General features: G+C 43.6%; 1 protein-coding gene across 1 annotated transcript in view; it reads right to left on the bottom strand.

The window, feature by feature from the left end:
* The window catches only part of LOC147733201 (mucin-2-like), a 1,190,401-nt gene that overhangs the window by 256,287 nt on the left and 908,692 nt on the right, over positions 1 to 25,422 (bottom strand). The window contains exon 30 of the mRNA XM_086957735.1: positions 18,243 to 18,626. Coding sequence (XP_086813861.1) covers positions 18,243 to 18,626 — 384 coding nt within the window. The remainder of the gene's footprint in view (positions 1 to 18,242; positions 18,627 to 25,422) is intronic.

The raw sequence follows: 25,422 nt of genomic DNA, 5'->3' as shown, positions 1-25,422 counted from the left end.
GAATACATAGAGCATATCACACAATGGACCATAGAATTTTTCGATATAAATCAATATAGTGCATCACGCATGATTGTATGGGATAGTTTCAAGGCTGCATTAAGGGGTGAGACTGCCACTTTTGTTGCCAGCCATAAAAAAGAATGGGCAAAGATACATACCTGGTTAACAACCAGGCTAATAAATCTAGAACACCTTCATGCCAACCAATTACATCATGGTGAACAGGCTGATGATACTCTGAGGAAGATCTTAATACTTAAAGCCGAGATAAATAATGATTTAACTCAAAGAGCTAAAGAAACAATACACTTGCCAGTGCTGAGTAACTTACTTTTCAAATCCAATTAAAGAAAACAGCATGCATGAATATAACATGAACACTTGCTTTATGAATTGCAACTTTTGCTTTTATTTTTCTTCTGAAGGTTATTTTAGTTTTTGATCAATTTTTGTTTTGTGCATGGGAATACAAAAAAAGGTCTATATACATTTATATACAAACATGGAAAAATGCAAATGGGTATGTACAATAAATCAAACAGACTCGCAAAAAACACATTCTTGGCCATCCATTCTTACTACTCCACATCCATACTGGTCCCGGTGTCAAAATAACCTATATACACAAAGCTTGAAGAGTCTTTTTAAGTCGTTTTTTGCAATTGTTTGTAAAATTTGAAAGAAAAGCAAACAGTCTTTCTGTAGATTGCCGTGAAAATTTCAATATAAATTCAAAGGGATGACCCGGGACCGGGTCGGTCGACGCATTTCAAACCCTGTTAGTGCCAGGGTTATCCTCAGGACCAAAAGTAACTACAAAGAAAAGGAAACAATCTTAAATCTTATGTTCTAAAAGATATTAATAAGAGAAGAGCCTTGTTCGCTATCTAGCTTCCCTCAGCCTACCTCTATTTCTGGGTCATGGCTCCAACCGTGAAATCAAGGCAATTGTATTCCAAATGAAGGGGAGAGGGAGGTGCTGGAACACAAGAGAAAAACAAACGACAAGTGCGCTAAGTTTTTAGTACTGCCAGTGCAGTTGTCACACATGTCCGTCCTCTCGTCAGTCATTCAGTGTCAAGCATTGCGCCTACCTGTGCGGTTGTGCGTGATTGCTAAGGGTTATGTCCCCAATGGATCGGGCTCTGTCGTGATGTTTCGCGTTGAAACGCTGAAAAAATCAAAAGGAGACGCGTGTTACCGCTGGTTGTCTAGCGCGTCTATGGCGGTAGGTTGTTACGTCCGCTGAAAAACATGAAGCCATTCTTACCGTGGCTGTGTACCACGCCGGTTTTCGAAGTCAGCTGCAATTCGTACTCTCCCACTCCTTCTCCTTCAGTCTCCTGGGAGTGAATGAGCACCGACAATGTTATTGACTGTGGGTGTGGCTGCGCTCTGAGGGATTGTGGGAGATGTAGTCACATAGGCGGCGGTAAGAAAAATTTACATATTTGAATTGTAAATTTCAGAAATCTCATTAAATCCGTTGACTGCTGTGTCAAATTTCATTATTAACAGAGCTTCTCTTTGGTTTAGTCGTGTCTCCAGGTTGCCACCTCTTGGATCGTTTTCAATTTTGGATAGGACAGTCCACTTTAGTTTGGTTTTGTCGTGATTCTTAGCCAACCAATGGTTCACTAAGGGTGCGTTTTCAACCTCTCTGCGTATTCTCGACTTGTGCTGAGTAATGCGTTGCCTGGCTTCTTGAGTTGTTTTCCCTATGTATAACATTGGGCAGGGACACATTATGGCATACACGACATTCCTTGTCTTGCAATTGGTGAAAACTTCATGTTTCCAATTGATGTTATTGAATGAAAAAAACGTCTCCTCTATAGTTTCGTCACAGCATATGCAGGTTCCATATTTGTGGTGTCCTGCTGTCGGTGGAAATCCAAATAGAATTCTTAGAGTGGGTCCTTTCTCAATCGGTAAGGCTGCTCTCACAATGTGGTTTGCCACACTTTTCTCCTTTTTGTATGCAAACAAAGGCGGCACTTTGAAATCCTCATGTAAATTTTTAACTAAGTGCCAGTTAGATGTTATCAGTTTTTTGAGTTGGTTGGCCGCTGGGCAAAAGGTCGAAACGCAAACCAATCTCTTTTGATCCACTTTGGTTTTCTTCTGCATTAATGTTTCACGTGGCGTCCACCATGCCCTTTTGAGAGAATTTTTTTAAAGTTTTTTTGGGTACCCTCGTAGGAGAAGCCTCTCCTTCAGTAAATTAGCATGTTCAAAATAATCCTCTTTTCTTGAACAATTCCAGCGGATTCGGAGGAATTGTCCCAAAGGTAGATTTTGTCTCAAGCTGCGTGGATGATTGCTAGAGTACAACAATGCTTTATTTCTGTACGTCGTTTTATGGAACAAGGTGGTCCCAAGGCCTCCGTCAAATGGTTCAATTTTTACATCCAAGAATGTTATGGATTTATTTGATGACGTACAGGTAAATTTTATGTCATTTGTACGTGCATTCAGCCAACCGACAAATTCATTAAGGGTTTCAGGGTTTCCAGTCCAAATGAGGAACACGTCATCTATATATCTCATATAGTGAGAAATCCTGTCTTTGTAGGGATTGTCATTGTAAATGAATTTTTGTTCGTAAAGTCCCATGTACATCACCGCTAGTTCCGGGGCAAATGGACACCCCATCGCTACTCCCTTTACCTGGAAAAAATATTCAGAGTCAAAAGTAAAAAAGTTTCTTTGCAAAGCAAAGGAAGCCAATTCTAGAATAAATTCAGTAGGTACTTGCACTGGTCTATCACATGTGTCCAGGAAAAATGACAATGTTTCAAGGGCTTGATCTTGGGGGATCTGGGTATAGAGTGAAACGACGTCTAGCGTCACCATTAGTTGTTTGTTTTCATCAAACTGTATGGTCTCGATCTTTTGGAGGAATGCAGTTGTGTCTTTAAGGTGAGCTGGGATTGTTTCAATGAAAGGTTTCAAGAAGAAATCTATTTATTTGGCCACCGGCTCAATTAAGGATTCACATCCAGAAACTATTGGACGTCCTGGTGGTTTTTTTTCATCCTTGTGAATTTTTGGCAATACATAGAACACTGGGGTTCTTGGATTTTTGTTTTGTAGAAATGCCAATTCCTTTGGGCCCACAAAGCCTTGGTCGAATCCTTTTTGAATGATCTGAAACAGTTGACTCTGTAGTTCATTTGTAGGATTTTTTGCAATGCGCCTATAGCATGTAATATCATTCAGTTGTCGATAGACTTCTGTTTTATATTTGTTAATGTCCCAGACCACCACCGCTCCTCCTTTGTCCGCTTGCTTCACAACCATTGTTTTGTCATTTTTCAAGGTAAGTAATGCATCCTTTTCAGCTTTGGCAAGATTATATTTCACATAGTTCCTCCTTTTCTCAAACGCGGATATTCCAGATAGGACTGTACGTTCAAAAGTAATGACTTCTTTTGGAATTTTTGAGCCAGCTGGACAAAAAGTGGATTTCTTTCTCAAACCTGTCACTTCGGATTGATGGTCTTCTATTATATCTGAAAAAAATGTTTTCAGCCGAATCTTGCGGCAGAATTCTAGCGTCTCTAATTTCATTTTAACGAAATCTGTGGGCTTGGATGGCACAAAACCAAGCCCTTTTGTCAAAATGGATGTTTCCGCTTCTGTCAAGCTTCTTTCAGATAAATTGAATATGGGTGGTAGGTTTAGCTCTTGTAAAACTGGCGTTGTGTCCTCATTTCCCATGGCTGGACTGGTCGTGTGCGTCCTCTGCCCTTCTGCTGGCCCTGCCCTAAAAAAGGAATCTGGTTTTGTTGCTGTCTTTGTTGTTGTTCCTGTTGATTGCCCTGTCTATTTTGATAGGGTCTGTTTGTATTGTTTGATTCACTTCCTGAAGATGACGATGACGGTTGGAGCCATGACCCAGAAATAGAGGTAGTTTTACAAGAGCTAAACCTACCACCCATATTCAATTTATCTGAAAGAAGCTTGACAGAAGCGGAAACATCCATTTTGACAAAAGGGCTTGGTTTTGTGCCATCCAGGCCCACAGATTTAGTTAAAATGAAATTAGAGACGCTAGAATTCTGCCGCAAGATTTGGCTGAAAACATTTTTTTCAGATATAATAGAAGACCATCAATCCGAAGGGACAGGTTTGAGAAAGAAATACACTTTTTTGTCCAGCTGGCTCAAAAATTCCAAAAGAAGTCATTACTTTTGAACGTACAGTCCTATCTGGAATATCTGCGTTTGAGAAAAGGAGGAACTATGTGAAATATAATCTTGCCAAAGCTGAAAAGGATGCATTACTTACCTTGAAAAATGACAAAACAATGGTTGTGAAGCAAGCGGACAAAGGAGGAGCGGTGGTAGTCTGGGACATTAACAAATATAAAACAGAAGTCTATCGACAACTGAATGATATTACATGCTATAGACGCATTGCAAAAAATCCTACAAATGAACTACAGAGTCAACTGTTTCAGATCATTCAAAAAGGATTCGACCAAGGCTTTGTGGGCCCAAAGGAATTGGCATTTCTACAAAACAAAAACCCAAGAACCCCAGTGTTCTATGTATTGCCAAAAATTCACAAGGATGAAAAAAAACCACCAGGACGTCCAATAGTTTCTGGATGCGAATCCTTAATTGAGCCGGTGGCCAAATACATATATTTCTTCTTGAAACCTTTCATTGAAACAATCCTAGCTCACCTTAAAGACACAACTGCATTCCTCCAAAAGATCGAGACCATACAGTTTGATGAAAACAAACAACTAATGGTGACGCTAGACTTCGTTTCACTCTATACCCAGATCCCCCAAGATCAAGCCCTTGAAACATTGTCATTTTTCCTGGACACACGTGATAGACCAGTGCAAGTACCTACTGAATTTATTCTAGAATTGGCTTCCTTTGCTTTGCAAAGAAACTTTTTTACTTTTGACTCTGAATATTTTTTCCAGGTAAAGGGAGTAGCAATGGGGTGTCCATTTGCCCCGGAACTAGCGGTGATGTACATGGGACTTTACGAACAAAAATTCATTTACAATGACAATCCCTACAAAGACAGGATTTCTCACTATATGAGATATATAGATGACGTGTTCCTCATTTGGACTGGAAACCCTGAAACCCTTAATGAATTTGTCGGTTGGCTGAATGCACGTACAAATGACATAAAATTTAGCTGTACGTCATCAAATAAATCCATAACATTCTTGGATGTAAAAATTGAACCATTTGACGGAGGCCTTGGGACCACCTTGTTCCGTAAAACGACGGACAGAAATAAAGCATTGTTGTACTCTAGCAATCATCCACGCAGCTTGAGACAAAATCTACCTTTGGGACAATTCCTCTGAATCCGCAGGAATTGTTCAAGAAAAGAGGATTATTTTGAACATGCTAATTTACTGAAGGAGAGGCTTCTCCTACGAGGGTACCCAAAAAAACTTTTAAAAAATTCTCTCAAAAGGGCATGGTGGACGCCACGTGAAACATTAATGCAGAAGAAAACCAAAGTGGATCAAAAGCGATTGGTTTGCGTTTCGACCTTTTGCCCAGCGGCCAACCAACTCAAAAAACTGATAACATCTAACTGGCACTTAGTTAAAGATTTACATGAGGATTTCAAAGTGCCGCCTTTGTTTGCATACAAAAAGGAGAAAAATGTGGCAAACCACATTGTGAGAGCAGCTTTACCGATTGAGAAAGGACCCACTCTAAGAAGTCTATTTGGATTTCGACCGACAGCAGGACACCACAAATGTGGAACCTGCATATGCTGTGACGAAACTATAGAGGAGACGGTTTTTTCATTTAATAACATCAATTGGAAACATGAAGTTTTCACCAATTGCAAGACAAGGAATGTCGTGTATGCCATAATGTGTCCCTGCCCAATGTTATACATAGGGAAAACAACTCAAGAAGTCAGGCAACGCATTACTCAGCACAAGTCGAGAATACGCAGAGAGGTTGAAAACGCACCCTTAGTGAACCATTGGTTGGCTAAGAATCAAGACAAAACCAAACTAAAGTGGACTGTCCTATCCAAAATTGAAAACGATCCAAGAGGTGGCAACCTGGAGACACGACTAAACCAAAGAGAAGCTCTGTTAATAATGAAATTTGACACAGCAGTCAACGGATTGAATGAGATTTCTGAAATCTACAAATCAAATATGTACATTTTTCTTACCGCCGCCTATGTGACTACATCTCCCACAATCCCTCAGAGCGCAGCCACACCCACAGTCAATAACATTGTCGGTGCTCATTCACTCCCAGGAGACTGAAGGAGAAGGAGTGGGAGAGTACGAATTGCAGCTGACTTAAAAAAACGGCGTGGTACACAGCCACGGTAAGAATGGCTTCATGTTTTTCAGCGGACGTAACAACCTACCGCCATAGACGCGCTAGACAACCAGCGGTAACACGCGTCTCCTTTTGATTTTTTCAGCGTTTCAACGCGAAACATCACGACAGAGCCCGATCCATTGGGGACATAACCCTTAGCAATCACGCACAACCGCACAGGTAGGCGCAATGCTTGACACTGAATGAGTGACGAGAGGACGGACATGTGTGGAAAGGGGCGACCACTCGGTCCCCCCGAACGTATGGCGGAGTGCCTCGATCCCCCCGGGAAGCCATTTTTGGGCGGGAGGCGCGTCTCGGCTGGTATGCCCGAAGCGGCGTAGCCGGGGCGCGCTTTTTCCCGCCCTAGAGTGGGCTGGCCTAGACACTGACGCAGCCAGCCACGCCCTCGGGGCAGGCAGGGGCGGGTTTTCGCCCGCCCTGAAGACGGATAAAAAGGGACGCAAGACTGGAAGACGTCCTCTTGTTCTTGTGCTCTGAAGCTGCACCTCCTCGCTACACGTGAGCTCGGGACAGAACGAAGAGCCAATTTTGAGCGTTTTGATCTTTTCTTTTGTCTTCTAGATACTTTGTCGGAGAAATGCCCAAGAAAGGCGCGAAGAGAATGACGACTGATCAGATGGTTCGGGTCCTCGTCAAGGAGATGTCCGAGATAAAGAAGTGACTGGCGGAGCGAGACGGGGAGGAGGGATCGGGGCGTCCACCGGCTGGAGGGAAACCCAAGAGGCCAAGAAGGGGTCCGGCCGGGGGAGACGTCCCGGTTCCCTCTGCCCCGCTCGAGGCGCCGACCCCGGTACCGATGGAGGGGAATCCGATCCCCGTTGTCGTCACCCCGACATCTAATGAGGATATGCCCCCCGAGCTGGCGGCACAGCTAGCAGCGTGGTTGGGCGATAGTAGTGAGGGCGCCACGGCTGCCGAGGCACAGGCGCTGATGAAACAGTTGCGTGAAAAAAGAGATGCAGCCAAGGTGCCCGCACCGGCGGCAGTGATAGACAAGCCACAAGTGACGGAAGCAGCGTCCGGTGCAGGTAAGCGGCCATTGCCGATCGCAAGGGATGAGTCAGCACCCTCTCGTAGAGAGAAATTGGGTCAACATGTTCCTTTGGCACTAAAGGAAAAGATTTGGGCAGGGGAGTACGTGAACATTTTCTCCTTGCTTGTCGATCATTATGAAGTGGAGCATGTTAAGAGTCAGAAGGACCTAATGCATCCGAGTGTTTGGCGCGCAAAAATGGCCGCCTTTAAGGTAAATGAGAATATTGGCAACTGGGGCAATGCGTGGGGTATTTTTACATCGATTTTGGGGGAACGTAGGCCTGAGTTGCTTCCTGAGTTTCCTATTTATCAGTCACGAATTATGGGTTACTCGACATCGTATCAAGGTAACCATTGGTTCTGTTATGACAACCTTTTCAGGAACGAAAAGGAGCATAACAAAAGTTTAACTTGGGACTGTTATGATTCTTTGATATGGGATAAAATGAAAGAGTCAGGAATGTTGAAAATGCCGTTGGTGGGGAACAATGTTGGCGAATACTCCCGCCAAAATGCGGGGACGCCCTTTCGGTCAGGTACGAGTACCGACGATTACTCGAGACCTGCCGGCAATACAGGGAAAAGGGGTTTCTGCTTCAATTTCAACAAAGGTAAATGTACTAGGCCTCCGGGATCGTGTAAGTTCAAACACGAATGTAGTAGTTGCGGGTCGTCCCATCCTGAGTCCTCGTGCAGAGCCAGAACGGGTGAGAATGGGGGTAGAGGAGGCGCCAAACAGGTCTAATATAGTCCGAGGGGCGCCTTTACCAACCCCGATTGATACCTTGGCGATGATTCCCTGGCTCAGTGTATACCCGGATCGTACTTCTGCTGGGGTGCTGCGGAACGGTTTTTCATATGGTTTCCGCATCCCGGTAGGGGACTTTCAGGGCGTCGGGACGTGCAGAAATCAACTTTCCGTCTTGCAGCATACAACTGTAGTGCAAGATAAGATCCGGAAAGAGGTTAACCGGGGTCGGGTCGCCGGCCCGTTTAGTGTACCCCCGGTACCGTATTTTGTCTGTTCTCCGTTAGGGGTGGTCCCCAAGAAGGACCCAGGTGAGTTTCGATTAATTCATAATCTGTCAGCTCCACATGGTCTTTCGGTGAACGATGCAATTGATCCAGAGGTATGTTCGGTGCGGTACGCATCATTTGATGAAGCAGTGGCCATTTTGAATCGCCTGGGGCCCGGGACGTTGATGGCGAAATCAGATATCGAGTCAGCGTTCCGGTTGCTCCCGGTACACCCAGACGACCAGCGTCTTCTGGGATTCATGTTTCAGGGATCATATTACTTGGATAGGTGTATGCCGATGGGTTGCTCTATATCCTGTGCATATTTCGAGAAATTCAGTACTTTTCTGCAATGGGTATTCACCAAGAAGACGGGTTTCCGAAATGTAATGCATTACCTTGATGACTTTCTGTTCCTTGGGCCCGCCGGAAATCACGAATGCGCCCAGGCCTTGGCTGAATTTTGTGTGTTAATGGGTCAATTTGGCGTGCCATTGGCACCGGGTAAAACAGTGGGTCCCACGACTTGCCTCGAGTTTTTGGGGATCGAGTTGGACTCTAGTGAGGGTTGTTTTCGTTTACCAGCTACCAAAGTGTCGAAATTCAGGGCAGCCCTGCAAGTATGTATAAATGCATCTAAGGTTACGCTGAATCAGTTGCAACAATTGGTGGGGAAGTTGAATTTTGCCCTAAGGGTGATCCCAATGGCTCGCCCCTTTTCCCGTTCAATTGCCCAAGCGATGGTTGGCCTAAAGGAGGGTCATCATCGCACGAGACTGTCGGCTGAGGTCCGCCAGGACATGCGTATTTGGTTAGCATTTTTGGCGGACTTCAATGGTCGAGTCGTCTGGAACAAGCCAGCCGTGTCCTCCGAAGAACTTGGTCTATGGACAGATTCAGCGGGAAGCATGGGCTTTGGCGCCATCTTCGGCAGGAAATGGTCGGCACAAAGGTGGCCCCCATGGTGGCATGAAGAGGGGCTGACGAGTAATATTGCTTTCCTTGAACTGTTTCCCATTCTGGTGGCCCTCAGAACCTGGCCCGAAGGGTTCAAAGATCATTCTGTCGTGTTTTGGTCTGACAATATGACCGTTGTAGAATGCATCAATAATCAGGCAGCCCGTTGTAAACTGATTTTAAGGCTGCTCAAAGAAATTGTCTTGCTGTGTATGCAACTGAACGTGATATTCAGAGCAAAACATGTCCCAGGGGTGATGAATCAGGCGGCTGATGCACTGTCTCGTTTTCAAATGCAGGCTTTTTCGGGTTTCCTTCCCTCAGCGGACCCAGAGCCGGCACCCTTCCCCGAAGCTCTATGGTCTCTCGGTGCCCCGAACTTCGTCACCTCGTGGGAGAGAGTCTAGCGCCAAGGACGAGGAAGGCATATGAAGGGGCGTTTCGGGCCTATTTAGCCTTTTTGGGGACTGAGAGAGAGGGGCTTTGGGGTCAGGAGGAATGGGTAGTACATTTTCTGATGTCTTTGCATAGGGCTGGGAAGTCGGTGGCTACGGCCCAAAGGCATCGTGCTGCCATTTCCTTTGTTGCCAGGGCCCATAATATCCAGGACCCGACAGCGTCTTTTGTGGTACAAAAGGCGCTGCGTGGGTGGCAACGCCTGGAGGGTCGCAGAGTAGATGAGAGGCGACCGATAGGTCTGGATAGGTTGTCCCAGTTGCTGGCCACACTCCCCACCACATGCTCGTCTCAGTTCGAGGCGTGTTTGTTCCGGGCTGCATTTACGCTGGCATTTCACGGGGCGATGAGGATAAGTGAGCTGGTTGCAAGGAACAAACAGGATGTGGTGGGGGGTTTGTGCCGGGAACACGTTCAGATCAGGGGTGAAGCGATGATTGTCTCCTTTGTCAGGTCCAAGACCGATCAAGATGGGATGGGGGACTGCACGATCATTCGCAGGGTCCCCGGGTCCTCCATGTGTCCGGTACAGTGTTTAGAAGATTACCTAGCACGAAGGGTGGCATCATGGGGGGGGACATTGTTGAGACACGCGGACGCCACCCCACTGACGAAGTTTCAGTTTCAGCGGGTGCTTGCGATGTCTATTACCGCAGCGGGCTTAGACCCGGGCGAATTCGGGACCCATTCCTTTCGAATAGGGGCTGCCACTGAAGCTACAGCCAGGGGTCTTAATGTTGAACAAGTAAAACGAGTGGGGCGTTGGTCCTCCAATTGTTATAAGAGATATGTGCGGTTGCACATGTTGTGAAGCTGTAATAATGCACTCACGCTTCTTGTCTTTTGTTTGGTTTTCAGTTGCGCAAGCCTACGAGGCAGGGCGGACTATGCAGTCGACCCAACACCAGGCCAGCGGTCAGACATCACCGGCTGTGAGAAAGGAGGTGTGGGTCGTGGGCCACTCATACGTGAGGCGTGCCGCAGACGTATTCGAAGCAGGTGACATGATTCACGTACCTGGGGAATACGGGTACAGAGTGTCCTTCTACGGAAGAGGCGGTCTCTGTATTGACCAGTTTCAAGCATTCTTTGAGGGTTTGTTAGGGCGGACGAGGTCACCGCCGTCTATAGTCATAGTACATTTAGGGGGCAATGATTTGGTCACCACCGGTAGACGACTTCTCCTAGAGGCAATGCTTTCCACTGTAAGTTGGTTGGCGAGGAAAGTTCCGGGGTGCATAATTGCGTGGTCTCATATGATCCCACGAAAAGTGTGGCGGGGGGCTATCTCGATTCCTGCTTTGAACCATTCTGTTAGAAAACTTAATAACAAAGTGAGTAGGTTGTTCCGTTCCAAGACATTGCATTCTATCTCGCATAGTTGTATTAATGATGACAGTATGTATTTGGGGGATGGTGTGCATTTGTCGCGGGTGGGGAATGAGTTACTCATAGGAGACTTCTTAGCTTGGTTAAAGACGTTAAAACATGACCTTTAGGTAGGAGTTTGGTGGGGGGTCCGGATAGCCGGTCAACTATCCGGACCTGTGTCGGTAAGGTCATGATCGGTGAGCACTAATTGGAAGATCCCTATGAGTGAGCGTCACCCAACACGGATGGGAGCGCTCGGGTGAGGTGGCCATTGGCCCCTCAATGGGGAGGCGGTCCCTTCTAAGGATGGGTCGCCGGAAGTAAAGGAAAGGCGGTCAAGGCCCCTTCCTGTGTAGGAGGGGTTACAGCCCCCTCCTGGGGAATTTCCCGGGGCCAGTGACATCTGCGACGGCAGATGCGGTAAGTTGTGTGGGGTTGGGGGGAGGTCTACGATACCTTCTAGATACCTCACACGAGTATTCGAACGACCTTTAACTGGCGTCGAGTTCTTAAGTGCCCCCGTCAAGTCAAGGGAAATTGGTAGTAGTCGCACTTGAGGTAAGCCTCCGTGCTGTCGCCCCTCCCAAGTGGGAGGGGTAAGTCTGGTTAGGGATCTTGACACCGGTTATGACCTTGCCGTTGGCCCTTAAACGTTAGGATGTACAATTTCAATATTTCTAGAGAATGTTTTGTAGGATGCTAGTTCGGATAGGAGAACCTCTGTATTAGAGAATATGTTAAAGTTAGCCAAACAGCGCAATGTGGTAATGAAATTGTACATAACATGAAACGTTTAATGTTTTAATTTTGTTTTAATAAATACGGCCGGGAGGGTCACTCCCTCCCACTTCCAAAAACTTCAAGAACTGTTTCCGGTTTCCCTCCTTTTGGGGATTGTGTTGAGAGGGGGTGGCGGGTATCTCAGCCATATGGAAAGGGGCGACCACTCGGTCCCCCCGAACGTATGGCGGAGTGCCTCGATCCCCCCGGGAAGCCATTTTTGGGCGGGAGGCGCGTCTCGGCTGGTATGCCCGAAGCGGCGTAGCCGGGGCGCGCTTTTTCCCGCCCTAGAGTGGGCTGGCCTAGACACTGACGCAGCCAGCCACGCCCTCGGGGCAGGCAGGGGCGGGTTTTCGCCCGCCCTGAAGACGGATAAAAAGGGACGCAAGACTGGAAGACGTCCTCTTGTTCTTGTGCTCTGAAGCTGCACCTCCTCGCTACACGTGAGCTCGGGACAGAACGAAGAGCCAATTTTGACCCACCCACCAGCCCCTGAGGACAGCCAGTTGTTTGTAATAAAGTTGATCGATAATTATGTTTCTGTTTCGTTTACAGGTTGTGATAGTATCATGTTGATGTTGATTATAATAAAGACTGGTGTATGTTGTGTAGGTTTTGCGATTAAAATGATTCGATATAGTGTTGAATTTTAAGCATGCTCTTTCGGTCGTAGTGACCAATGTTTTCGTAGGTTTTATTAGCATTGTCGTATTTATTTTTGGTAGGCGGTAAGGTCATGATCGGTGAGCACTAATTGGAAGATCCCTATGAGTGAGCGTCACCCAACACGGATGGGAGCGCTCGGTGAGGTGGCCATTGGCCCCTCAATGGGGAGGCGGTCCCTTCTAAGGATGGGTCGCCGGAAGTAAAGGAAAGGCGGTCAAGGCCCCTTCCTGTGTAGGAGGGGTTACAGCCCCCTCCTGGGGAATTTCCCGGGGCCAGTGACATCTGCGACGGCAGATGCGGTAAGTTGTGTGGGGTTGGGGGGAGGTCTACGATACCTTCTAGATACCTCACACGAGTATTCGAACGACCTTTAACTGGCGTCGAGTTCTTAAGTGCCCCCGTCAAGTCAAGGGAAATTGGTAGTAGTCGCACTTGAGGTAAGCCTCCGTGCTGTCGCCCCTCCCAAGTGGGAGGGGTAAGTCTGGTTAGGGATCTTGACACCGGTTATGACCTTGCCGTTGGCCCTTAAACGTTAGGATGTACAATTTCAATATTTCTAGAGAATGTTTTGTAGGATGCTAGTTCGGCTAGGAGAACCTCTGTATTAGAGAATATGTTAAAGTTAGCCAAACAGCGCAATGTGGTAATGAAATTGTACATAACATGAAACGTTTAATGTTTTAATTTTGTTTTAATAAATACGGCCGGGAGGGTCACTCCCTCCCACTTCCAAAAACTTCAAGAACTGTTTCCGGTTTCCCTCCTTTTGGGGATTGTGTTGAGAGGGGGTGGCGGGTATCTCAGCCATATGACAACTGCACTGGCAGTACTAAAAGCTTAGCGCACTTGTCGTTTGTTTTTCTCTTGTGTTCCAGCACCTCCCTCTCCCCTTCATTTGGAATACTATTGCCTTGGTTTTACGGTTGGAGCCATGACCCAGAAATAGAGGTAGGCTGAGGGAAGCTAGATAGCGAACAAGGCTCTTCTCTTATTAATATCTTTTAGAACATAAGATTTATGATTGTTTCCTTTTCTTTGTAATTACTTTTGGTCCTGAGGAGAACCCTGGCACTAACAGGGTTTGAAACGTGTCGACCGACCCGGTCCCGGGTCATCCCTTTGAATTTGTATTGAAATTTTCACGGCAATCTACAGAAAGACTGTTTGCTTTTCTTTCAAATTTTACAAACAATTGCAAAAAACGACTAAAAAAGACTCTTCAAGCTTTGTGTATATAGGTTCTTTTGACACCGGGACCAGTATGGATGTGGAGTAGTATGAATGGATGGCCAAGAATGTGTTTTTTGCGAGGCTGTTTGATTTATTGTACAAACCCATTTGCATTTTTCCATGTTTGTATATAAATGTATATAGACCTTTTTTTGTATTCTCATGCACAAAACAAAAATTGACCAAAAACTAAAATAACCTTCAGAAGAAAAATAAAAGCAAAAGTTGCAATTCATAAAGCAAGTGTTCATGTTATATTCATGCATGCTGTTTTCTTTAATTGTATTTGAAAAGTAAGTTACTCAGCACTGGCAAGTGTATTGTTTCTTTAGTTAATATTGGCTCAGCCTTGCTGAGTTTAGGAGTCAAGACCCTTTTTGTTGTTTAACTCAAAGAGCAGCGGAAACTCTCCAAGCTAACCGAATAAAATCTATGAGACAGGGGAAAATGTAGGGAGACACCTCGCTCTTAAAACTCAGCAAACTCAATCTCGTAACTTCATACAAGGTATTGATTACGGCGGTCAGAAATATACCACCCAGGAGGATATAGCTATATGCTTTCAGAATTATTACCAAAAACTATATCATAATGAAGATAAGCGATCGAGCGATGAAACCAAAGAGTTTCTAGTCAACTGGCTCAGAGAGACAAACATGGTAGAAACCATCGATGAAGATACAAAGAAAGAGTTAGATAAAGTAATCTCCAGAGTAGAAGTAGAGCTGGCAATAGCTGAATTAGCCGCAGGGAAAGCAGCGGGACCAGACAAGATACCCCTAGACCTGTATAAAATATTGGGTAAAGTAATTATACCATTCCTGCATGATCTCTTTTTAGGGATTCAGTGGCATGGAAAAACCCCCGAATCGTGGAAACAAACCAATATAGCTGTTTTTAGGAAAAAGGATAAACCACCTGAATTAACAACATCATATCGGCCAATTTCGCTGATCAATTCTGATTCTAAAACATAGGCCAAAATTTTTGCTAACCGCCTGGGTAAGATTGTTGAACACCTAGGGCCCCATTAGGATGACGGGCGGTTTGCCTCCGCCAGGCTGGCGGTGGCCACCGCCGGCCTGGCGGAGGCAAACCGCCCGACATTGCAAGCTCAAATCCCCCCGCCATATTAGGATGGCGGAGGGGAAGGTGGCGGTGCAAAATACCGCCCGCCTGTTTTCCGCCCCGGTCGCCTAGCGGCCGGGGCGGAAAACGAGTAACATGCAGGCGGTGTCTGTTAGACACCGCTCGCAATATTACCATGGGCATTTTTAGATGGCTTTCCGCGGCGGCGCTGCCGCCACGGAAAGGCATGCGGTCTTCACTCTGGGGGCCCCCTGCGGGCCCCCAGAGTGAAGTACAGGTGGGGGGTGCACATGGGGGGTACCTGTGGTACCCCCCTTCATTCTCATTTGCAAAGCGGCAGGCACCGCGCGGTGCCTGCCGCTTTGCAAATGAAAATGTGAAAGTGCATTTTCTGCATTGTGGCGGGCGGTGCAGAGCGCACCGCCCGCCACAATGCTGAAAATACAGGATGTGCCCGCCACTGTGGGGGGCACATCCTAATGGTGTGTGCGGGACCCCCGCCCTTAGGGCGGGCGGTCCCGATTTCCGACAGGATGGCGGGCGGGCAAAGCCCGCCCGCCATCCTAATGGGGCCCCTAGTGTCTCCCTGGCAACATGGGTTTATACCAGGCAAAAGCACCACAGACCATACACGCAGAGTAATATCTCTTTTTGACATCATGAAAGTAGAGAAGGGTCAGATGTCGATGATATTGTTGGATGCAGAAAAGGCTTTTGACCGGGTTTCCTGGCAGTTTCTTTGGGAAATATTAACCATGAATAACATCGGCCCCGTATTCATAAAATCAATAAAAGCCCTTTATGTTGATCCAAAAGCAAGAATCTTGACTGGTGGTTGTGAATCCGAAAATATAAACATCCAGAGAGGTACGCGACAGGGGTGCCCGTGCTCTCCATTATTATTCGCACTCTATATCAATCCCTTAATTATTAAACTATTAACATCATTAGCGATCATACCAGTTAAAGTCGGCATCTACAACACTAAAGTCCTTGCTTATGCCGATGACGTTGCGGTTGTAACAACTAACCCTACAGAGGCCATAATTGAAATAGAAGAAACAACTAAATCTTTCGGGCTCTATTCTGGATACTCTCTAAACCAAGATAAAACTATGGTTATATGCACCGAGAATACACCATTTATAAGTCAATACAGAGTTAAAAATGCAAAATATCTGGGAGTGAATATCTCGTCAAACACCAACGATATCAATGCACTAAATTACGATCCTCTAATTAAAAAGATAAAAGCTGATCTACTCAGAGTAAACAACCTTCATCTGTCTATAATTGGTAGAAGTAATTATATCAAAATGACAATATTCCCAAAGATTCTATATTTGTTTCGAGCAATTCCCCTTTTAATCAATAATGCTTCTATGAAAACGCTGAACCAAGCAATATCCTCGTTTATTTGGAACTACGGGAAGATAAGAAGAGCCTTACCTAAGTTAGTATCACCAGTTTCTAGAGGTGGCCTAGCGGTCCCAAATTTAACATACTATTTATGGGCTACCATCCTACACCAAATTACATTCTTGCTTACACCTAGCTGCAATGACTATAATGAATCACCACAACACTTACCATCCATTTACGAATTAACACTGGGAAGTACAGCTAGAGGTCTACTATTAAGACAAATCGATCCTTCCTATTTTAAAAAGATTACATTCAAAATCATTTCAGACGCCTTTAAAATTTGGACTAGAACTACTAAAACATTGATAATTCCTAAATATACCAAATATACACCCCTATGGTACAGCTCAATAATACCCCAATACCTTAATGACAATATAACTAAACGTTGGGAGAATTTAGGCCTAATTACTATTGGCGACTTCTTAAATCGAGATGGCAGAATAACATTTGACAAATTATATGCCAAATATCATATCTACTCTACAGATTACCTAAAGTTTATCCAAATTTATACATCTCTGAAACAGTATATTCCTAATATAGACTTAAAATCCATACCATTTATGGACCTTATACAAAAACAAACAACCAGAATAAGTGATATATACGACATTTTCTTGAGTAACCACCCTGACGACATAGAAACTATAGAAACTAACTGGGCCAGTAAATTAAATAATCCTAATGTTGACATAGATATGTCTTTACAATTATCTTCTAAAGTTATATTAGCGAGTAATCTAAAAGCCCAAATTTACAAAACTATATGTAACTTATATTATACACCCTCCAAACTGTTCACATGGGGTAAGATTGCTCTCGATAAATGCCCCAGATGTAAACTTGGACCTGCAAATCTGATACATATGTTCTCTGACTGCCCCAAATTAGATCAAATTAAGAAAAGCATTACAAAATACTGGGCTGAGATTTTTGGCCATGAAATTAGAACATCCACAACTTTGTTCCTGCTAGGATATGATAGCTCTCTAGACCTCAGTAACCCAGAAATGTTTATTACTTATATAGGTACTGCTATCTATAGAATTATCCTAGCAGCCAGATGGAAGGACTCTGAGGCTCCAGCATTTCAGGGATGGCTGAATAGACTTTTAGCAACATATAAACAAGAAGTAGCCATCTACAGAACTAGAGGGAAAAAATCCCGATCATTTGGGGAACTAATTTGGTCACCAGTAGCCAATTGGTATGAACAACAGAGAGATTAAAATTAAAATTTAGTTTACGTTAGCATAATATATGTACATAGAAGATCACCAGCTTAAGGTTATGCCTCATTTTCTCATAATATGTTATGGTTTTGAAGACTTGAAAAAGGAATGTACTATCTGTTGATTTTTTGAATTTTGTTAACTACTTGCCTTCTGTTTTGCATAATACAATATTACTTTTTTCTTTTGCTATGTATCTAATTATGTATTTCTCGAACCTGTTCAATAAAAATTTTACAAAAAAAAAGAGAAAGAAGAATGTTCAATAAATACTTTTATTGAAAAAAAATAAAAAAAATAAACTGGTGTAAACTTAGATCCTGGGCTGTGATTGTTTATATTCCCCTGAACTTCCTCTCTCACAAAGTCCATGGCTGCCTTTGACACTCAAAAAACTTGTGCAAAGCACACTGACAAGACAAGACCTCCACACACTGGGTGACATATTCCGGAAGGCCACGTACTATTTCATTTGTTGGACATTAGATTTGCCAATGCAACATACATGGATAAGTTAGTATTTTGCCAGGTACATGCTCTTGCATCTAATCTAATCTAAAGGATAAGAAAGCATAAGCAAATCAACATAACCCCAACTGTGTAATGCACTTACCAGGAGAGAAGATGTTGCCATTGGCAGAACACACACAATCATTTCCTATTGGCGTCTCTGTAGAACTTGATATGGCATTGCAGGGCACAAACTGACAGCACAGGACTTGGATCTGATAATTGAAGCACCATGGTAAAAAGGTCTGTTGATCGTTGTAACAAGTCAATCCGAATGATTTGTCGCACTGCACAATTTGGTTCAGCTCGTCTATCGGAATCGATTGAAAACGTTCTGCTCGGCAATTAATGTCCAGCGGAGTTGAACAAATAGTATATCCTTGTCCTCTAATGTTGTCAAATGTTTCAAATTCTCCACTTTCTTCATCTAGTTGAGGTTGAGAACTGTCATACCAGGGAGACCAGTTGCAGACTTCATAGAGACAGTCTTTAGGTGATAAGAGAGAACATTATTAGTTACAAAACAATATGAAATTCTGTGATAAAAGAAATGGGTCTTTGATAGCTGTAATTCTTGCGAATTAAAGAAGGATATAAACATAACATCAGAGAACTGAAAGATGCATTAATATGCGTGAGGTCCAATAGCAGTCCTCAGAATTTTATAATTAAGAGCTCAATAGGCAACGTATTGAATTGTGTCTTTCTTTTCAGCGTTTAATAGATGGTTGCTAACTCTCATAAGTAGTTTTTGCATAATATTATTTGTTTAGCCCCTATCTAAGGCTAGTAGAATTTGACAGCAATGGGCTAACAAGTAATGTGACAGGGTTATAAACCTATACAGTAAAAAGAAGTGAATTGGGTTGCATAATCAGTACATTCAGTGAAAGCATTATTCCACTATTTTGGAATTTTAATACATCTGGAGACTGTCTAGGCAAAGATCGAATCTCATTAGCACCACGTTTAGAATAGCAGAGCAACTCAATATTTCAGATGGAACTGGATTTGACAGAATGACTGTGTTCCACAGAGAGAACATCCATAAACATTTGGAAAATCAATTCAAAAGCAGCAGTGTCATATGCAATAAATGCTATAAAGGTCTGTGTATAAAAATAATTTCTACTTTACTAATTTTTGTTTCCAAATAATATTTAGTCATACGAAAGCAACTATTGACAGTAATACAATAGTAACAATGGTGGGAAAAATCATAAATAGAGAAAGGTGAAAATGCATGTGGTGTAGAAAACACTGTGGATAGTGAAAATATTGATATTCAAATACCATATCGTTTCCTGTTCCATTTGCAGGCTTAAATCAGGTTGCTGTTTTGACTCCACAAGTCAAATATTGGATAGGGTAATTATCAGGACAGAAAGGTGGGGTGAGACAAATTATGAAGGGCATTCACACGACTATGTACTTTCAGTTAGCAAGCCTCTAGGAGTGCAATAATTAAAAATGTTCTTGAACGAAATCTAAATTGCCAACATGGTGCTCATAGTCATGAACAGCTTCAGGGGAGTCAATATATCAACTTTTAATGGCATATTAATATCTTTACATGTTCTCAATGTAAAACACAGTCCTCATTAGTGCCAGGGATATATGAATACAGGATTCATAAAATAAAAATTGACCAGTGAACCTTTGCAAAGGGACTTTAAAGCATTGTATCATTTTCCTAAAGCTTTTGATCTTTTTGAGCTAGAAACTATTTTTAAATATAAAAATTAAGCAGAAAATATGTATTATGTGGCAAGTAAACCATAATTACGTATACAACTCTGCAGCATCACTTCTTTCCAGTGGTGTTGCCTACATGTGATCACAGGGTGAGGGATATGTATCTGCTATCTTAATCTCTGTCTGAAAGGGTCAGTGAAGATTTTCAGTAACTTGCTATATCATTAGCTTGATGAAATAGCACAGGCCTGCGCTCACTTCCTGAGGTAATTCTTGTTGTTTTTAAATGACCCTCAAAATCTCCAAGGTTAGTGTAAATGTACCCTGAACTTATGAAAGTGCAGCTAAAACCCACTTATACGGTGAGTGAAAAAGTGAGAAAGTCTCATCTAAAAGGAGGAGGGAATCACACTTTTCACGAATACTCCAAGTTAAAATCTAGGAATTTTAGTAGCAATATCAAACTTTATTTAAACTGATTTTACTGCAACTTGTTTTTCAATAAGCTGGTTACATTTAAAAAAAATATGAACACCATTTTTGTAGAAATCTATTGCAACATTTTTAAAATAACTGTGATTTATTGTAGACATCCATCTTGGGAACTATTACAAACCTTTTTATTTCTTGCTCTATGCAGAAACACACAATGAAGACTTTAAACCTCCTCCATGTAGTCTTTAGCTTTTCAACTCATGGCACTGTTGTGTTAATGCTGATAGGCTTGCTAGAGTATTAGTAGGCTAAGAAAATATTTTTTCTTTTACTCTTAGTTACTCTCTGGGCAAATCCTAGGGCATATAACTTTCTAAAATGCAATCTAAGGGCCTGATTAGAAGTACAACAGTTCGCTGTGGCACACAAGTGATGGTCCATCAGAATATGACCTTCTGAGATGTTCTTGCGGTGGACCGTTGGCTGCATGTGCAAAGTCCTGCCGCAGGTCTACCTTCTCCCCCACTGGTGGCTGCTAGGCTAAAGGTCCCATAGCTAAGTATATGAGTGCCCTCCCTGGCCCAGGTTTCTTGGAACATGCAGATATCATTTATACGGATGAGGGCTCCCCGCTCTGGATTTTCCAGTTTAGAGGTAAGGCCCGCAATATTCCATGATAAAACATGAAGTTTAGATAGATTTCTTAGTGGCTGCTTTGAGTTGTCAGTAGCTGCTACAATCGGCGTAAGGACATTCCCATCAGACTTAGTGGGTATAGTTGCTGTGGTTGACTGTCACTGGGCTAAAGATGCTTGCACAGAGTTCAATGATGCAACTGGTGTAGTATGGTAATGAGAAGATCCAACCATCCCCACATTTAGGACACTTTCCTCCCCGGCAACCCTCCTTAATCCCTGTGTTCATTTCTGTCTAATGCTAACGGAAGTTTTATACAGTTTCCTCCCATTCTGGTGATTTCCCCGATAATCCCTCTGCAAACTTAGCTCTGATTTCAATTGCTGATATGGTTTTAGACAATCAACTTTTTCTAAGGGTGCACATCTATTTACAAGTGGGAGATTAAAAAACAATGAATTTAGTTGGTTTGGCCCCACAGTGGAATTTTGCTTGCGCCGGTATCTGGGTCCTGCCCCGCGGACTACCCACGGGCTGTTTTATGGGATAAGTCTCAGGGGATAAAAATACCCCAATGGAAGGGGTCTTATACCCACTTCATACCTTTGATGGATTTGCGTTAGGAGCGTCCTTACAACCTGGGGATTTCTAAAATTGATTACAATAATGTCACCAGGTATGTCTTTAAATTTTTGGCCCACCCATCCTGCCCTACATGTGAATAAAATCTCATTTGCATCTCTTTAAGAGAATTAAAATTGATTTGACAACCAGAAAATACATTTATTTTTAAAACCATAGTGCGATTCCCTTTGTCCTTTTTTGAGTTCTGGGACTTTAGCTACGATCAGAACATATGGTGTGGAATCTGGGGGGAGATTAATGCATGGTAAGATTGGGCTACCCTCTAGTGCCTCTGTTCTTAGGTCCTGCCCCCCAGTTGCTCTATACTCTAAGCCCGGGCTCTGTATATTAGATTCAACTTGGGCTGTTTCTACAATGGGTCTTTGTTTCCTACCATCCTCCCTACCCCTTCTAGGGTCTTGGCATTGTAGGTTAGTAGCCTCACTCAACTTGCTCGATATATTCGTGTGGGCGACCCCATCCTCCCTTTTGTTCTGTATTTGCGGGGGCAGACACAGGATATATTCTGGGGCCTGGTCTTTTTCCTGTCAGGCAGGGCTGGCAAGAGACATACATTTGTAATATGGAACATCCACCCTAGAATCTACTTTTCCAATATAAGCTTCAAATAAGGATGTCAATTTGCCAACCCGAGAAGTCAGAGTAGTCAACTCCTCACATCATAACCCGACCCTTCCCTCTCCGAACCCCCATTTTTTTACAAGATCTTTAGTGACCCTCTTCTGAGCCCTCCCAGCTTTCGGAGTAGATGTAATATTCCCTCTCTTCTGTAATCCTGGAGGATGATCCTCGATATGCAAGATCAAGGGTTGTGCTTCATGTACCAGGGCCAAAGTCCTAGAATGGGCCCTTAAAGAGACGGATTCTGCAGGTTTTTGGAACGCTAATATTTCTGGGCTAGAAATGGGAGAAACTAGGTCCGGTGTTATTGATAACCGTCTTTCAGCTTGTTCAATTTCATTTGTAACTACCCCTATAGCCCTGTGAAGCATCTTGTCAATCAAGGTTGGCTGATGGCTTGTTGGGGATTGCATAGTTAGTGATTTTTTTTCCTATACAGGTACGTCTCCCCATTTTACCTGTCTAACAAGGATGTATTCTTTCTTATCAGTATCCTTTATAGCAAATAGCAGTACAGTACGTGGGGTGGGTAAAATCCAGCCAAGGGCTGCTGTGTAGGACACAAGGCTCCCAAGCAGGAGAGGATACGCCCAAATTAAAGAGGCAGATGGTTTAGACCTGCTCCCAGCATATCTCCGTAGATTGAGAGTAGTTTTCTAGCCGGAGGCCAAGGGAAGTGGCCCTGCCCTGCCAACTCATATCACCAACGGGCGCAGACGGCCCGCCCTTAGCCCAGGCTTGGCCCGGGCGTGGCTCAGCATGCCCATGCGCCTCCCGTGCTGCAGGAACTTGCGCCCGATTTTGTAGTGCCTCCTGGCACTCTGATTGGCTGGATGTGGTGTCAGCGGTTCCAGCCGCGAGAGAGACAAAGCAGGGAGCTGGAAGCTGTTGTCAGCGGGACCCGCGCTATGGGAACCTGTGCCTGATTTTGAAGTGCCTCCTGGTGTTTGATTGGCTGGATGGGGTGTTAGCGGCTCTGGCCAGAGAGAAACCAAGCAGGGAGCTGGAAGCTGTTGTCAGCTGGACCTGTGCTGCGGTAAATCGTGCCCAATTTTGAAGCACCTCCGGGCGCTCTGGTTGGCTGGATGTGGTGGTAGCGGCTCCGGCCACGACAGAGACTAAGCAGGGAGCTGGAAACTGTTGTCAGCTTATATTTTTTAGGAGCAGGATTATGGGTTTATAGGGGATAACGGTGGGAGGTATTTTAAAAATAATGTATCAGTGTATATATTTTTTAATACATTTATTTTCAAACAATGAAAACATTTGGAGCGGGATGTTGGGTTTTTGGGGAATAAGGGTGGGATTATTTTATAAAATAAAGTATTGTTGTGTAAAAATTTGAAACAAAATTAGAAACTGAGAAATAGGATGTTGTGTTTAAAGGGCAGGGAGTATTTTAAAATCTATGTATGTGTTTATTTTTGGATGTGTATTTATTTAATTTAATACATTAAATGTAGACATTTCTTTGGAATGGGGTGTGGGACTAATACTGGGTAAGGGTGTGTTTTTTAATTATTATTTGAAACTATCTATATATACATTATTTCAGAGTTTCAATTTTTTAAACAATTTTATATTATTTTTATAAAACCAATTGAAAATGTAAAAAACAATAACTATTGATATATTATTAATAATTATCAAAAGGTAAATGCAATTATTCAAACAGAAACAGTGTTATATGATATTTGATGAGAAATAATTACAATACCTGCATAAAAAAAGAAGTTAAGTAAAAAAATGCTTGCAAGTTTCTTAAAAAATGTATGGAATCGTTTTTGAGTGTTGTTAAAATTCCCACCTAGATACGTTTTATTGCAGTGGGAATTGTTAATGTTGGTTCTTTAGTGTCCAGCACCTTCCATGAGTTAAGTAAGATTGGAGTGACATTAGTAAACGTTGCCCCTTTAGTCTCCAAAACCTTTCATTACGTTTTTTGTCTTGGGGTAGGATTAATATATATAACCCTTTTAGTGTCCAAAGCCTACCCCCAGGTAAGATTTATTGCAATGGGAATAGACAATGAAGTCTCTTTAGTGTCCAGCACCTTCACTGAGGTACGTTAGATTGGAGTGGGAACAGTAAATGTTGCCCCTTTAGTGTACAATACCTTCCCTGGCTTAATTTATCTTGGAGTGGGAATTGTAAATGTAACCCTTTAACTATGCAAACCCTTCCCTTACATAAGTTTTACTGTGGTAGAAAAAGGTTAATTTTGCAGTTTTTGTGTCCAGTTCTTTCTCTGACTTAAGTGACATTGGAGTGTGAACAGTAAATGTTGCCTGTTTAGTGTCCAACACCTTCCCTGACATAATTTATTTTGCAGCAGAAATAGTATATTTAACCCTTTTTATGTCCAAAGCCAATCCTCAGATGAGTTGTATTGCAACAGGAATGGTCAATGCCACTTCTTTAGTGTCCAATGCTAAAAACAACAGTTGATGGACAGAATGCAGAACAATGTCATACATTCACCCCAGTACAGAGATCTGGGCCTAAATCCATCGTTTTTTTTGCACACCACACCACCCCAGTTCCGACATGGCCATATGCAAATCAGCCTTGACCCTGTGCCTCATGGGAACAGTCCAGCCCGAACTGCCAAGCCATGTCTTCCCTGGACCGGAATCAAGCATTCTAGGACCGGTTTCTGGCTATCAGCTGTCTTCAGCCAGGATAGCTTGACTCCAGTGGCGTGGAGAGCACGGGACTCACGTTTGAGCATACCAGTCCCACTCAGAGTGACAAATGCTAAAAAGAACAGTTGATGGACAGAATGCAGAACAATGTCATACATTCACCCCAGTACAGAGATCTGGGCCTAAATCCATTGTTTTTTTGCTCACCACACCACCCCAGTTCCAACATGGCCATATGCAAATCAGCCTTGACCCTGTGCCTCATGGGAACAGTCCAGCCCGAACCGTCAAGCCATGTCTTCCCTGGACCGGAATCAAGCATCCTAGGACCGGTTTCTGGCTATCAGCCATCTTCAGCCAGGATAGCTTGACTCCAGTGGCGTGGAGAGCACCGGACTCACGTCTGAGCATACCCGTCCCACTCGGGGTGACAAATGCAAAAAACAAAAGTTGATTGACACAATGCAGAACAATGTCATACATTCACCCCAGAACAGAGATCTGGGCCTAAATCCATCGTTTTTTTGCTCACTTCTTTAGTGTCCAGCATCTTCCATTAGCTAAGGTACATTGGAGTAGGAATAATAAATATTGCTCCTTTAGTGT

This window comes from Lissotriton vulgaris, chromosome 2_1 (assembly GCF_964263255.1).
Source record: "Lissotriton vulgaris chromosome 2_1, aLisVul1.2, whole genome shotgun sequence".
Classification (NCBI taxonomy): Eukaryota; Metazoa; Chordata; class Amphibia; order Caudata; family Salamandridae; genus Lissotriton; species Lissotriton vulgaris.
This window is presented reverse-complemented; position numbering and strand designations above follow the sequence as displayed.